The 15490-nt window shown below is 59.8% G+C and overlaps 2 protein-coding genes across 11 annotated transcripts in view; one reads left to right on the forward strand and one right to left on the reverse strand.

Annotated features, from left to right (window-relative positions):
- The window catches only part of DDX11 (DEAD/H-box helicase 11), a 35315-nt gene extending 32768 nt beyond the window's left edge, over nucleotides 1-2547 (forward strand). For 4 of the 6 annotated variants that reach the window (XM_057555904.1, XM_057555903.1, XM_057555902.1 and 1 more), the window contains 6 exons: nucleotides 67-135; nucleotides 253-353; nucleotides 700-784; nucleotides 1061-1139; nucleotides 1320-1474; nucleotides 1582-2547. In XM_057555904.1, coding sequence (XP_057411887.1) covers nucleotides 67-135; nucleotides 253-353; nucleotides 700-784; nucleotides 1061-1139; nucleotides 1320-1474; nucleotides 1582-1611 — 519 coding nt within the window. In that variant the 3' untranslated portion in view covers nucleotides 1612-2547. Of the gene's footprint in view, nucleotides 1-66; nucleotides 136-252; nucleotides 354-699; nucleotides 785-957; nucleotides 1140-1319; nucleotides 1475-1581 lie in introns of those variants that run through there. The other 2 variants (XM_057555906.1, XM_057555907.1) reach the window with 2 other exon arrangements.
- Nucleotides 2540-15490, reverse strand: part of WASHC1 (WASH complex subunit 1) — a 50651-nt gene continuing 37700 nt past the window's right edge. For 2 of the 5 annotated variants that reach the window (XM_028163521.2, XM_057555909.1), the window contains exons 2-11: nucleotides 14662-14815; nucleotides 6338-6449; nucleotides 5980-6126; nucleotides 5692-5828; nucleotides 5299-5434; nucleotides 4863-5064; nucleotides 4616-4771; nucleotides 3803-3955; nucleotides 3033-3101; nucleotides 2540-2898 (exon numbers count right to left, since the gene is read on the reverse strand). In XM_028163521.2, coding sequence (XP_028019322.2) covers nucleotides 2759-2898; nucleotides 3033-3101; nucleotides 3803-3955; nucleotides 4616-4771; nucleotides 4863-5064; nucleotides 5299-5434; nucleotides 5692-5828; nucleotides 5980-6126; nucleotides 6338-6449; nucleotides 14662-14815 — 1406 coding nt within the window. In that variant the 3' untranslated portion in view covers nucleotides 2540-2758. Of the gene's footprint in view, nucleotides 2899-3032; nucleotides 3102-3802; nucleotides 3956-4615; nucleotides 4772-4862; nucleotides 5065-5298; nucleotides 5435-5691; nucleotides 5829-5979; nucleotides 6127-6337; nucleotides 6450-14661; nucleotides 14816-14968; nucleotides 15109-15490 lie in introns of those variants that run through there. The other 3 variants (XM_007170240.3, XM_007170241.2, XM_007170239.3) reach the window with 3 other exon arrangements.

Below are 15490 nucleotides of genomic sequence, written 5' to 3' on the forward strand. Positions count from 1 at the left end.
AAGAGCGACCCAAGACCCAGGCATTCTGAAACCCTTTTCTGGGAGACATTATATGTTTGCCTTCAGATATTTCAGGAGCCCAAGAGAGTGAACCAGGTGGAGCAGGTGTTGCTCGAGTATTCCAGGTGCATTAAGGTAAGAGGTGTACTTCTGAGGCCTTGGGTCAAAGGGCACGTGGCGCTGGCAGCTGAAAATACCGCGGTTGGCATCCACGCTCTGGCTCTGCAGCTCTGGGCTGGGTGTTTCCCGCAGCACTGTGGCCAGGCAGGGGGCACGGTGACAGGGGCCCTGATGCTCTCTGTGGTCGGAGGAAAGATGAGTGAAGGCATCAACTTCTCTGACAACCTTGGCCGGTAAGGGGTGGGCTTCTCATCTTCCGCGGCTCTGACACCCACCCGTCGCGCCTTCTGAGTCCACACCCGGGCTGACTGCTCAGGTCCGTCACCCGCGAGGCGCACGGATGCAACAACTCTGGATTTGGCCCTTTGGGGCCAGGTGGAAAATCAGGCAGCCCCTAACTTGATCAGGACTCAGTTCCTTGGTCTAGACTGGATATCTCTGCTGAGAAAACCCTCTCCAGGTGGTAGGGACGAGGGGAGGGAGAGGCGGAAGGAAGTGGAGGTGTGGGTGAGGACGGGCCCCTTGTTGTGGGCCTGGGCACCACCCAGCTGCTGTGGCTCACGTGTGCCTCCACCCTAGGTGTGTGGTCATGGTGGGCATGCCCTTCCCCAGCGTCAGGTCTGCAGAGCTGCAGGAGAAGATGGCTTACCTGGACCAGACCCTCGTGAGTACCACCAGTGCCTCGGCGGACGAAGGGAGGGGGCGCCCCACGGCTGTGACTTCCCCTTGCCCCGGGACGTGTGTGTCCCGTTTGCTCCAGAGCGATGGGACGCCCCTCGACACCCCCTGAGCTTCTCCATGCCATCCACCTATCATATCGGCTGCTGTGCCCATGAGGCCCACAGGTCCCGCTCCAGAGCCCGGCTGTGTCACTGTCGCTGAGAACACTAGGAGGAGGCAAGAATCCACTCTGACGGGTCATCTCCTTTGCCCTTCCCAGCCCCGAGCCCCGGGCCAGGTGCCCCCTGGGAAGGCGTTGGTGGAGAACCTGTGTATGAAGGCTGTCAACCAGTCCATAGGTGAGCCTGGGGCTGATCCTGCTGGCGAGATGGATGGCTGGAGAGTGAGGCCACAGGAAGGAGGGATTTCACCTGCCATCTCTCCAGCCCGAGGGCTGAGCGAGGGGAGGGGACACAGTAGAAACGCACTGTGGGGGGAGGCAGGTTTAACTCAGAGCCCCAACCTCTGTCCCCATCCAGGCAGGGCCATCAGGCACCAGAAGGATTTTGCCAGCATCGTGCTCCTGGACCAGCGGTATGCCCGCCCTCCTATCCTGGCAAAGCTGCCGGCCTGGATCCGAGACCGCGTGCAGGTCAAAGCCACCTTTGGCCCCGCCTTTGCTGCTCTGCGGAAGGTCAGTCCTGCCTTTCTCTCTCATCCCCAGAACCTTCCACCCCCCAGCCCCACCCCACCCCACCCCACCCCGAGCTGGCGTCTCCCTGTCTTTCCCTCTCTCCGCAGTTTCATCGAGAGAAGTCTGGCTCTTCCTGACAGATGACTGCACCACGGCCTGGTCACCAGGCCCTCCTTTCGCCCTGCCCACTAGAAATGTTGTCTTGGGCTGGTCTGCAGCGATCCTGCCTAAGAAGGTGAAACCCAGGTGGCGAGCGTGGTAGCCCCCTTTTGGAATCAGTGGGCTGCCGGGACCTAGGAATAGGTGGAGAAGCCAGCAGGAGAAAATGAGGCTGATCCTGAAGGAACAGTGCCCCGCCATTCCTGGGCCCGTCCCAGGGCAGCTGCCCTCCCTGGAATTGAGCCTGTCTTCCACTCAGCACAGCCCGGAGTCCAGCTCCCTGACCTGATTCCCGGCCGGCCTTTGTGAGCGGCTGTGGAGGCCGCAGCATCTCCGCCCTTGCTTGCTTCTCAGTATCCACGTTCTTAGAGGTGAGGTGGGGCAGGCCCTCCCTCCCTCTCCTTTCTCACTAAAAGTAGCTGTTCTAGGCCTTTCACCCTCTCTCGGGAACTAAGAGCACCCCCCGGGGCTTCTGCTCACCCTAACCACCGTCTCGCTCTGAGTTGCTAAGAACTGTTCCCCGCTCCCACCCGCTGGCCGCACTTCTTCCCGCAGGCCCGTCCCTAAGCGGCTCCTGGCCCTGCAGCGGGATCAGCTTCCTGGCTCGGCTCCAGGTCCTCCCAGGCAGGGGCCCCTCCCTCCCTCTCCAGCACCACCGGAGGAGCCCACGCCAAGCCTCCTCTTCCCCTGACATCAGCAATTACGCCGAGGGCTATCAGGCTCTCAGCGAGGCTATTTTTAGCGACCCCGTCTGTCACTGAGACATGTTTTCCTGTGTGGAAATGTCCCTCCCTCTGCTGGCCCCTGCTGACCGCACCTCTCCCTGACCCCGCCGCCTGAGACCCGGCCTGGAGGGACATAATCTGCGTTTTGTGCCGCTGTGGTCTCTTAATTAAAAGGGCGCTGTTGGTTTATGCTCGGTTCTTGCGTCATACTTCTTTATTGACTCACGTACTGTTTCGCTGCAAAGCGTCTCTAGGGAAAAGGCACACGTGCTGGCGAAGGGGGTGGGTGAGGCCCAGGCAGAGAGCGGCCCCCGAAGCAGCTCCAGGTGACAGAGCTGGACGGTCCTCCGCGACCCCGTCCCTCCCGGGGGCCTGTCCGTGGTGAAGGCGGAGCGAGCCCCTAGGACTCCCAGTCATCCTCGTCCTCCTCGCCCGGGGCCGGCTGCAGGGGCGGCAGAGGCGGGATGGAGTCCGACATGCGGGCAAAGGCCCCTCCCGGCCCCTCGCTGGCCCCCGGCCCGGGTCCTTTCCCGGAGATACCTGCGAGGGCAAAGGTGAAAGGTGAGGGGCTGGTTTGGGGCACCAGTCCACCCGGGCTCTGGAGACTTGAAACAGTGAGAAAAAAGGATGTGGACGACCTCAGCCAGGGAGGCAGCCGGCGTCCTGCTTCCTACCTTTGCGCCTCATGGCCAGCTTATTGAAGAGATCCGACATCAGGTCTCCACCTTGGCTGGTGGCTCTCACTGCAATAGGAAAGCCATGGGGAGAAGATGAAGGGACCAAGGGTGGACCAGATCGAGCCTGCCTAACACCCGCAGGGCTCCATCAGTGTCCTCTGTGCTGTCAACGCACCCGGCCCCTCCGCGGCCACGTGTCACCACAGCTCTTGGAGCTTTGGTCAGTGCTCATAAGAACACAGGTAACCTCTGAGCAGCAAGAGTCACAGCTACCCTGGGAGACAAGGGCAGACGAGCAGCCTCGCTGGACAGATGAGGAATCTGGCCCAGAGAAATGAGGCAATTTGCTTGGGGTCACAGTGCAAAGCTCAGAAGCAGAGCTGGGACTCGAAACTCAGAACCGGACTCCCAGGGCATTGCTGCTTTGGGCCCAGGTGTGGTATTTATATCAGCGATGGGGATTCCCAGCTGACGTAATCCAGAGTCTCAGAGGCCTAGAGAAGCAGGACTTAGCCAGGTCTCCGTCCCTAAAAATATCCCAGGTCCCTGACCGTTTCCTGGACAACTGGCAGAGTCTAAGAAGGCTCTTGCAGTTCGAGTGGCCGAGGCTCTGCCCCCTACAGGCGTAGAGAGGAAAGTTCCACCAAGCAGGCCCCAAGAGCAGGAAGGAGCCCGTGGCCCGGGCAGGAGGACGGCCACCGGGGCAGCCCGCAGGCCCCTGGGGACAGCAGGGCCGAGAGCCCCTCCTGCAGTGGGTCCGGCCCCACCTTGCTCCTGCTGCTTCTGCTTCTTCTTCTCCAGCTTGCGCTCCTTGACGCTGCGGAGCTTGGCCTTGCCGATGCCCCCGGCCTGGCGGATGGACTCCAGCAGAGTGGCCCGGCCACTGGAGGGCTCCACCACTTCCTTGGGCGCTCCCTGGACTGGGGTGGGAAGGGTGCAAGGAAGAGAGGCTGCTCAGGCAGGGCCTGGCCGTGCGGCCCAGAGGCGGCCCTGGGCGGTGTCTGAGGAAGGGCTCTTCCTCGGCGAGGCGGCAGTGGTGAGGTGGCGCCTCGGGACACTAGGGGCCTGGACGCTGCCTGCATCCGCCCGGGCTTGGCCGGTCCGTCTCCAGCCCCACCTGCTTTAGGTGCCACGCTGCACAGGTGGACCCTGGGAATCACCAGTGTGCTGAGTGTCTGAACTTAACACAGGAGCCAACAGGGGATTTCTGTGCCACTTCTGGGTGCTGGAGATGGACCGGGAGATACAGGAGTAAAACTGAAATCCTATAACTTAAGGGCCACGTGGGTACTTTGTTGCTGTAGTTTTCCATGTCTATTAGTTGCCCCCTTTTCCCCGTTGGTTTAAGGGGGAATGGGGGGCCCACGGCTCCCCCTGTCCAGGCTCCACAGACACGGTTTGAAACTGCTATGTTATGAACCCAGTAGAACAAGATTTTGAAATTAGAACTACTCTGAAAATCTAGCATTTATGACCACTTAACTAAGCTACAGAAAATCCTTCAGGGACCCAGAGATGAGGGGCACCCTCAGAGGAAGCAGAGCCCCCTCCACGCCCCGCGGGCCCCGTGCCGCTGCTACCTGAAGGAGACACGCCACCGCTGTCATCCTCCCTGGCTGGCTGGCCCAGCGGGGCCACGGTCTGGGCTGGGGGCGGAGGTGGGAGGGCGCTGACCAGCAGGGCCGGAGCTGGCGGCGGCGGCGGCGGCGGCGGGGGTACTGCCAGCACCCCATCTTCTAGGTGGGAAAAGCGTGAGAAGGTGCCTGCGGAAGAAAGTGGCCAAGCAGGGGTGCTCCCGCCCAAGTCCGTTCCCAGCTCTCGGCTCACCGGGCTTGAAAGGCTCAGCCACCTCCGTGTGGAAGGCAGGCAGCTCTGGAATGGTGCCAGGGGCCGACGGGGCAATGCCGGGGCCGAGATCCGCACTGTACATGAGGTCGTCGGCCACGCCCGGCAGGTCGGGCAGGTAGGACGGCACATCGATCTCAGGCACTTGGCCCAGGTCGGGCACATAGAAGTAGTTCTCTGGGACCTGTGGGATTGGGGGATGTGGCGGGCCTCGGGCAGCCAGCGGCCTCGCGCGTGCCCACTACAGCCGGCCGGGGTGAGGGGCTCGGCAGACCCTCGCGCGTGCCCACTACAGCCGGCCGGGGTGAGGGGCTCGGCAGACCCTCGCGCGTGCCCACTACAGCCGGCCGGGGTGAGGGCTCGGCAGGACCACGCCTCCCCCCTTCCCCTCCCCCACCCGAGCAGCTCTTCTCTCCACCTGCCGCTCCAGCTGCTCTCTCTTGCTGATGGACAACGGTGCATCGAACAGCTTCTCCTCCGTCTCCGCCCCCAGCATCACATGGGTCTTTGTTACGGCACCAGCCAGCGGGTCCAGGAAGACATACTTTTTGTACCTACAGAGGAGGGGTGGAGATCAGGCAATCCGGCCTCTGTTCTAGACCCGTGGTCTGGACCACCTTTCCTTCTTCATCGGGGTCACAGTTAGTTTGTACCACGGCCTCCCAGGCCTTACCAGACAAAACCAGCTGGTCAGGAGCCTCCTGGCTCCCGGGTTGCAGACTTCTGCTGCAGCCAAGTCTGGTGCCCCTGGCCCCCCCGGCACCCCCACCAAGCCAGGCCAACCCCGCCCCCGGCCCCGCCCCGCCCTTACAGGTTCTCCGTGGTGTTGAAGAGCAGCAAGGAGCTGACAGAGCTGATATTGCTGGGGAGACCCCCCAGCCCCTCCTCGGCCTCATCTTCAGGTTCCGGCTTGGTGCTCACACACACGGGGAAGTACTTCAGCTTCTCCTGGGGTGGGGCGACGGGAAATGACCGAGGGACGGTGGTTTCAGCGCCAGGCCAGAGCAACCTCCCCCACCGCAGTCAGACTCCTCCTGGGGGACAGAACCCTGGGATGGGCCTCAGTTCCTCCCCAGTGCCCAGGTCACCCCCGTCAGACCTGTAGGGCTAGCTCGTCCAGGGGACGGTGCTTGCTCTGGACCCTGTGGCGGGCACGCCTCTGCAGGCCAGGGTCCTGGGCCCCCGTGAAGATGGAGCTGTACTCCTGCAGGCGCTCCGGAGCAGGGTACTTGGCACTGGAGAACACCTGTGTACACGGGGAGTCTGAGCACTTCCTCAGGGGGCCTGAGGAGCTCCAGACATCCTAGGTGTGGGCGGGGGGAGGCATCCTGGGCAGGAGGAAAGCTTGCCGTGTGGCTGGAGCAGGGAGCTGGCAGCCTCAGAGGCATGGGGAGAGGGGAGGGAATGGGATTTCTGGGACTGCCGACCAGCCAGAGGGACAGGGCCACGCACGCTACCTTGATGGCTTTCTTGCTGCCCTTGATCTTCTCAATCTTGGCCTGGGCCAAGGAGACCCTCTTCCCAATGGCCTGCAGCTGGCTCCGGCTGAGCTCTACTCGCTGGGAGATCCTGCCACCGGAAACAAAGGTCACAGGGGTCACAGGGGCTGAAGGCTGCTCCCCAAGCTCCTGCAGCCTCCTGCAACCCTTCTGCTTTTAACGGCAAACCTGTGAAGCCAGGGGCTCGGGTAAGGGCTCTTGACTAAATTCTTGTTTGTGTTTGCGTGTGTTTGTTCTGGCGGTGCCCCAAAACAAGGCACGCGGCATCTTAGTTCCCCGACCAGGGATCGAACCTGCATCCCCTGCAGTGGGAGCACAGAGTCCTAACCACTGGACCGCCATGGAGGTCCTCGGATGAGGGCTCTTAAAACACAGCAATACCTGCTGTCAGGCCTGATCTTAGAACTGCCCAGGTGACCTCTACCAGGACCATCCAACCTGAAGCGTCTAGCAACGGACTGTATTAAGTTCCTTGGAGCTCTGGGTAGGGATGGGCAATCACCTTGGCCCCAAGTTGGCACCTGTACGTGCCACCTGAAGGGACGTGGTTCCTGCCTGCCGGGGTTCTCAGCCTCAGGCCCAGGTGAGCAGAGGCAGAATCCGTTATGACTTACATGGAGGAAACCAGAGCTCAGCAAGGCTGAGTGACAGGCAAGGCTGGGACTGAATTCAAGTCCTGGAGCTGTCCACAAGGAACTGCCCGGCACAGCTTTTGGTAAATCCAAGTCCCCACCGGGGTTCTCATGGTTGTGGTCGGGCTGCCTAGGGGCTGCCACTGCCCCCTCCCCGGATTACGGCGCCCTGCTACATTCCCTGAACACGCCACACATCGCCTTGTCGTGTGGCCTCTGCCGTCTCCTTGGATACCCACATGGCTGGTCCCTCACTTCACTGAGCGCCTCGCCGAAGCCTCCCCGACCACGGAATCTAAAGCTGCACCTACCACTTTCCGACCCCCAGCCGATTCTTCCGTTACACAGAGCCACCTGTCACCATGCGTCTCCTGTGCACTCCTAGGCTGAGGGCTTTGCTCCCCGCTGGGTTCCCAGAGCCTGGAACAGCGCCTGGCACCTGCAGGCCTCCCTCTGCAGTTACTGAATGGCTAACACCACGCGCCCCAAAGGTAAACGCACACGAGCCTCACTCGCGTTATTCAGCAACACGAGGTACTCCTCACCGCACGGGGACTCCGGCTCCCCTGCCAGGGCGTCCTGCGCCTGAGCGCTCCCCTACCTCCAGGGACACCTGCCCGTGGCCACCGTGTTCCATGACCACAGCGGGGGTCACATCTCCACGTTCACCAGGCAGGAGTGAGCACACAGCGAGGCACGAGAGACGAGGCAGAGTTGCAAGCTCAGCTCCCGGGGAATGGCCAGAGGACACAGTGAGTGGATGGCTGAGGAGCGCCGCGGTCCCTGGGATCAGAGACCACGCGGCCAGGGAACTCTAGGATTTCTTTAACGGTTGAAGCGAATAGTCAAGACTCTGGCCCAACCTTCTTAAACCACCCCCACCAACTTTAGAAGGTTTTAGCCCCCAGAGAACACACCTCATCGGCCAGCTTCACAACCCAGGGGTCTCCACCCCTGATGAAGTCTCCTTGGTTACTCCCGGCCCCTCGTGTGCAAGGGCTCGGGGATGCAGGGGCTGGCCTACGAGCAGGGACCCAAACCAGCTTAGTTTTCCTTGACAGGCTGGTCTGAGCGGGGCAGCAAGGCAGACAGAGAACAAGAGGCACGGTTTCCTTCCGGGAGAGATGCAGAACCAGCAATCTGTCCGAGTCCCAGCTTTCCGGCAGGGAGACCCGTCTCCCTGCTTGCACGCAGGCCAGCTCCTGCGGCTCCAGGCTCAGCCCTACGCTGCCCGAGGCTGAAGCAACCTCACAGTTATGTAACCGCTCCACTCAAAGGTGGCATGGAGGGTGGGAGCGACGTCGGAACTGGAGCCAGACACAGCCGGCTCTCTCTGGGTCTTCCATCTGATTTCTCCAAGTTACAAACATCAAGCTTAACAATGAATCCGGGCAAATTTCCGGAATGGGTTATTAAATAGAGGGTCGTAAGCAATTTGAAATGGAAGAGGCGGATCCCCGGGGCCAGCACTGTTCTAAATTCATAGCGTTTCTTTTTTGACAAGGTTATTAGACTGGCGTATCAGGGGAAAACCTTACACACAGTGCAGCTTGAGTCAGCAAGGATTCTGACGGCTTCTCACAAAATCCCGTGGACAAGATGGAGCTATGGGGGCCGGAGGAGAGCACATTTAGGAAAAATCAGAGCCAGAGAACAACAGTGCCCCAAAGGCACGGCTGAAGAATGGACTGACCTCAGCCTCGCACGAAGGACTCTGGCAGGGCGCCGCACACTCATGCGACGCTTGATTAGTAAGCTGGGGGTATCAAATGGGGAGGCCCCAAAATGGTCTGCACGACGGAATCAAGACTCACGGGATCTTGAAAGGCCAGAAGGCCAGAAAAGATGAAACTGATAAGGAATGAATGTGAAGCTCAGCATTCAGGTTTGAAAAGTCAAGGGTACAAACACAGAGGATGGAGGTTTAGCAGGAGTTCAGGTGAAGGAGGACCTGGAGGTTTCAGTTACCTATGAGCTAAAAGCACGTTAAGCAGCTTGGAAAGGAAGTGAGATCTCAGAGCACACAGCTCCTGAGATCTTTCCCACCTTCTTTCAATAAATAGGGAACGTCCACTCTCCTGGAGGCACTACAGAGAAAACAGAGCTCATCTATGCCAGGCGCCCACCTCGTCCACAGCCGTGTCCCCTTCAAACTGGTTCCACATGTTAAGAGGACTCTGAAGTCCCTTCTAGACCACAGGGTCTGTCTGATTCACAGCTGCATCTCTAGCACCTGGGACAATGCCTGACATGTAAAATACTGGCTGAATACAAAATGACAAGCTAACGAACAACTAGAGGAGGGTGATGAGGAGGGTGATGGTGAGAAGCTCACATCACACAAGGTAACTGAAGGATGTTCTGGCTAAAGATGAGATGACTTCGAGAATATGAAAATCCCCTTCAGATATCAGAAAGATCACAAGTGCTGTCAGGTGGAAAAGCGATTAGACTTACTCTGTCACCCCAGAGAATGAGCTGCATTACAGCCGGTGGGAGGAGTTACATGGAAACAGACCTCAGTTCTGCATAAGGAGAACTTTCTCGTAAACAGCTGCATGGCTTTGCAAAGCAATCAGACTCCAGCTGGATGCCCACCTGTCAGGGATGCTCCAGGGGAGATTCCTGTGTGGGACGGGGGAACGGAAGATGGGGTTTCCAGGGTTCTCTTCTTATCCAAGAGCCTAGGATGGCTAAGTAACGCCTTGCTTGTAACAAAGGGCTTGTAACAAAGCCCCCAGGCAGCCCAACCTCAGGCCAAGGATGAGAAGGAGGTTTCAATTTGTGTGTCATCTCTACCGACTGGCAGTGACAACGGCCTGGAAGGCAGTGTTAGGAAGGCCTGCTGGGCCGCATGGGGGCCGGGACCGAGAGCCAGGACTGATTAGCAACACCCACCATGAGCGGGGCTGGTGGCAAGAGGGCGACTGGTTTGCCGCTCCTTATCCAGAGCCCCTGGCGTGGTGGCCGGCTTCAGGCAGGTCAGTTTCCGGGCTCATCACTCGAGCCACGTCCCTACAGCAAGTCACCAGGACACCAGCAGGGAAGGGACCGGCTCAGTCAGTCTGCTGAGATCCTGGGACAGAGATGCGTCAGACAACACACATCTGCTCCCAAGGAGATAAACAACTACAACGTCCCAAAGACCTGGGGACAGCAGCAGCGTGGCGTTCAGCCAGTCACTTAACTGATCTATGTCTCACCTTCTTCAGCTGAAAAACAGGAATTGTAACTTCTGCAGCATGGAATTGCTCTAAAGATCAAAGTGAGAGACTGGATGTCTCATGAGCTGTGCAAGCCGAGGAGTCCCAAGTCCCAAGAACTTGGTCAACGTTTACCTTTACCGCCCACAGACCAGGAGGGGTGAGGGGCTGCAGGCAGTGCTGAGCAGACACGGAGAAGGCAAGGGAGCACCACGGAGGGTGCAGTGCAGAGGGCTCCTCTGGCTGGGGCCCGGGGTGTGAGGTGGTCAAGGTCAACGACGCACCTAGGGGGCCCCAGGACAGGGCCTGGGCTCCCTGTCCCCACCACCTCCAAAGCTGACCCCCACGACCGTATGGGAAGGTTTCCTAGGAAGCCGCAGGCCCATGGCCCCTGCAGGGCTGCCACACCCTCCAATCACCACACCAGTCAGCTGCTGTGACAGGGCCACTCCCCTGGCCTAACTGCTGCTTCTCCTCCCCTCGCCAGCCCTACCCCCGCACCCCCCAGCCGGTCCCCTGAACAGCTCTTGCTTTCCCCTTTATCTTCTCCACTCACTGGGGTAATTAAGAATGATCTGCTAATTATGCAGGTAGCTGATTGAGGCCTCCTAACCTTGGAAGGCACCAGGTGCGCTCAGCAGGGAGAAGAGGGGGCAGCGGGGAGACGAGGAAGGGCCCAAGGAGAGGAAGGAGGAAGTGAGGAGGAGGAGGAAGAGTGGGGAGGTGGAAAGGGAGGAAGGGGGGAAGAGGGGAGAAAGGAAGAGGACAGGAAGAAGAGAGGAAGGGAAGAAGCCTCGCAGAGGCCGAGTGGCCAGGCTGGGGCCGCGGAGAGGGCAAGTGACAACAGCCACCGCCCACGCCCGTCACAGTCTGCCCTGCTCCTGCCCCCCCTCTGCCCGTCATGGAAGTCGTGTGGAGCAGGGGACGTCTCTGGGCAGGTAACCTGGGGCTGGCTTCTCCCAGGTGATGATGGGCAGGTGAGGGCAGGTCTGCTAGGCAGGGGGACAAGCCAGGGAGGGGCTGCAAGGAGCGGGTCCCAGTGCCCGCAAGGGCCCTGCCATCCTGTCTCTGCGGGCTCTGCCCACCGGGCCGAGCAGGAGGAAGGAACCGGCTGGGGACGCTGACCTTCCACGCGCTCACCTGCCTGGGGGCACAGGCTCCGGTGGGGCTGAGGGGCTGGGCCTGCGCCTGAGCTGGGGGAGAGGCGGGGAGCAGAGACACCAAGCATTTCTTCGTCACCCGCCACCTCTCCTTCGCAAGAGGAGCACGTTCAAGGGGAGAGGCTCCGAGCTGGGGTCCCATCCCGCAGCAAAAGCCCGTGAGAACAGAGGCGCCCCTGCTGCAGAATGGGGGGCGGGGCTCGGCACTCCCCACTCCCTGTCGTCCCCAACTCCTCCCTCCCCTTCATCCTGTTCCCAATCTGTCATCTCGTCCTGTCGTTATTCCATTTGCAGTGTCTCCTATCCGCCCCCCCTGCCTGCAGCCCCCCTGGACCACAGCCTCTCCCTGTCCACAGCGCGGCTCCCCTCCTCATCCCCTGGGATGGCTGCCTGATAAACCTTCCCCAGACGCTTCTGTCCCATCGCTTCCGGCTCAGGAACCTATCCGGGCTCCCAAAACCCTGGGCTCAAGCTCAAAGCCCCATCCAGCCGGGCGAAGCCCCCCGGCCCTGACTCACATGTCCCAGCTCTCCCCTCAGCCACATCCTCGTGCCCGCTCCTTCCACCAGGGACCGTCCCCAGCGCTGTAGGGACGTAAAGCAGCGAGAGAGGAGGGCTCCCGAGGGCACAGACACATGGAGGGCGGACTTTCAGCCCCCTCCTGCAGTGAAGGAGTGGACCTTCGGGACAGGCGGCACTCAGGTACTCAGGGCCCCGTGGCCCGGGGCGCACCACCCTCCAGTCAGGCCTCAAGCCTTTGGCACTCATTTCCGGGCCCCAGCGGAGGGCCCTCAGGCGGCGTTCCCCACCCCGAGTGGCCCCGTTCGCACCCCTCCTTCAGGAGGCCTTCCCTGACCTCGGGGAGCAGGCGCTGGTTTTCCTCTCTAGCATCTGCTCCCTCCTCGTTCTGTAGCAGCCTGCTTCCTATGGGGCCGCCATCGCTCCCACAGGCTCGGTCCCGCACTTTGGGTGGGGCTAAACCCAGGGCCTGGGGGTAAGGCATGTGACCAAGGTCTGAGCCAGCTGCTGTGTCACCCTCCCCGCCACCCCGGCCCCAGCCACTGGCTCTGGGACGGCCATGAGATCCAGGCCAGGCCAGTGGGAGGGCGGGGCTTCCGAGGGAACGCTGCTGCAGAGGAAGACATTCTTTCCTGCTGGACCTGAGCCTGAGTATGAACTCTGGGCCTACTGGTTACCTTGCAAGAGCGAGGCCTGTCTGGGAATGGGGTCAACCCAGAAGCAGCGAGCAGGGATGGGATGAAAGCAAAACCAGGCCCTGATGACAGCATTTAGCCCTGCAGCTCCAAAGGCTGCTCTATGAACTGGTTACTTCTGCTTATTGGTCTGGGGAGTCTGACTGATAAATGTGCTGCCAGTTGTCTCTCTCTCCTCTAGGCCCCTAGGAGCTCACACAGTTCATGCTACGCGGCTCAGAATCAGCTCAGATGGCTGTTTTCCCACCCTAGACGACGTCCCTGAGGACAGGAACCCCATGCCACACACCATTAGTATCCCTCTGACCTGAATGCTGGGCACGTGGTGGGGGATCAATGGGGGGACCTGGAACCCAGCAGTGAGGGGAGCCTGGACGCAGGTACCAGGCTCCTGGGAGCATCCTACCATACCTGGGCCATGCCGAGCCTATGTTCAACCAACTTGCCACTCCCTCCCCATGAGATGGCCGTCCTGCCCTCCGCTCACCCCATCCAGGGGCAGAGGAACGTGAAAATGTCCACTGGTGCCAATCACCAGGAAGGGAAAGGAAAGTATGCTAAAAATCCAGTGCTCCCCTTACAGAAAGGCAAGCATGCAGGCACAGTCCTGGTGAGGAAACACAAGTACTTCTGATGGACTGTTTCTGGCATCCGTTTCAATCACGAGGTGTGAGGTGGCCATAATATGGGACCAATGGCTCTTAAAGGCCTGTGTCCTCTGGCTTACATGTTCCTTGGGCATATTTAGCACAAAAATTAGCACAGAAGGGGCACCTAACACTTTCTATAACTACTGATAGCAGGTTAATGGAGGGCCAGAATAGGCAGCAGATGAGCAGAGATGATGTCACCAGATCATAGGAAGGAACATTTACTGAATGCTTACTATATGCCAGGCACTTCAATTCCTTTGCACGTTTCAATTCATTTCATCTTAACAACAGTTCTCTGAGGAAGGTACCATTATTACTGACAATTTATAGATGGGAACACTGAGACTTAGCGAGGTTAAGTAACTTGCCCGAGGTTACAGAGCAAGCAAATGGGGAAGCCAGATTGGAGCCCAGGGAGTCTGCTCCAGAGTCAACCCCCTTAACTACTTCGGGGCACCGCCCTCGGGTACATTTACATCTGGGATAGGCTTGAGGCAGGCAGGTGCATTAGTGGGCAACTCTGCGGCAAAAGTCAGGTGGATCTAATGTTTGGACTGTGTCCAGCTGCAGACAGTGACTCCACTGTATGCCCCCAGTGGGGAAGGCTTCTGGGAAGAGGCGGAATTCCAGCTGGTGGGGGAGGAGACTGCATGCTGCAGCGGTCGGGGTTCCTGGTCTGGGGTACAAGCAGGGGACGGTGTGGGAGACCTGACTAGGGGAGGGACCTGAGTCAGGCAGTCAAATACTCCAGCCTTCAGGGGGCACGGTGTGGGCGCCCAGGAAGGAGAAGCTCTAGGCCCCTCTCGGCTTGCTCATGGCCAGAGAAAGACAGGACCCGTATACAGGACAGAGGGTTGAATGAGTGAATACACTCAGGTCAGTGGTGGCACACAGTTAATGTGACGCAGATATTAGTTGTTACAAAAATATTAAAAATAGGTTTTCCCACAATTGTAATTAACTAACATGCAATTAATCAATTAGAGTCTGTCTCTGCTCCTGGAGTATATCCTCTGGCTGGGCAGAGATGCTGCCTTAGTCGTTGCTGTAACTAAAGAGAGTAGCACAGAGCCCTGCACACAAGAAGTGCTGGATGAATATTCGCTGACTGCGGGAATAAGCGAAGGAACAGGGCCCCCCAGTGGGGGAACAGCATGAGCTGGGAGAGCTGCACCACCGCTGGGCGGATGCACAGGGAACCCAGGGGCCAAGAGGGACAGGAGGTAGTGAGCTCTTATGATAACATTAGAAGCTGGGCACCCAGCCTGGCCCCTTGGGCACAAGAAAGCCAGCTGGGTCGCCCTCAGGACCAAGAATCACCAAAAGGGGTGCTCTGAGAGGGTGCATTCTGGGATTGGAGAGACGACTGCCCAGCGCAGGGAGCAGCCCCTGATCAGGTGAGGGCGGTAGCAGCACCCACCTGCTGAAGATGTCTCCGGAGACCTTCTGTAGGTGCTGCAGGGCATCCGCCACCTGCTGGATGGCCTCCTCTCGCCGCAGGTCTGGCTGTATGAGGGGCACCGCGTAGGTCTGATCGGCCAATGGACGCTGGGTCCCCGTGGGGGTCATGGTGCCTGGGGGTGGGAACTGAGCATCAGGACGACCCGCACACCCACCTGCCACGGGGCAAGGTGACGGGCACACAGCGCCCCGCCCAGCGGTCTGCATGGGGCGGGTCGGGGGGGAGGCGGGGGGACACAGCACTGGGTGGGAGGCTGGGAGCTCACAGGAGCTGGTGTTCTTGTTGGGTGAACGAGGGAGGGAAGTTGCTAAGGACCAGAGACTGATGTGAAGCATTCAGAGGAGGTGCAACACGGACTGGCTGCCGGAAGGCGCTTGGAACCCAGCTAGGCACCCCTTCCCCACCTCATCTCACTTCAACCTCCAAAGCCTGGATGAACAAGAAAGAAACCCTGGCTGCAGAGTGAAAAAGAGGGAAGGGTTTGGGGGGAAAGTTGCCTGTGTCAACTGCCAAACGGTACCTGGGTCTGGGAAAGCACAGACAACGTGGACTCGAGCGTCCTTCTCACTCTGGCCCCGGAGGACCTGCTCCCAAGACAGGACAGGCAGTGGCTGGAGACTCCAGGGTTAAGGATGTCCGGGCTCTGCTCTCCCAGGCCAGAGCTAAAGGGGGCCAGGAGGAAGGAGGGGCACATGGGGGCAGGGGACAGGAGGAAAAACACTCCTTCGCACTGCAAGAGGGGGGCAGAGTCAGTCTATTTATACCGGGTTTAATTAACTCCGCTCCC

The sequence above is a fragment of the Balaenoptera acutorostrata genome, chromosome 11 (assembly GCF_949987535.1).
Source record: "Balaenoptera acutorostrata chromosome 11, mBalAcu1.1, whole genome shotgun sequence".
NCBI lineage: Eukaryota > Metazoa > Chordata > Mammalia > Artiodactyla > Balaenopteridae > Balaenoptera > Balaenoptera acutorostrata.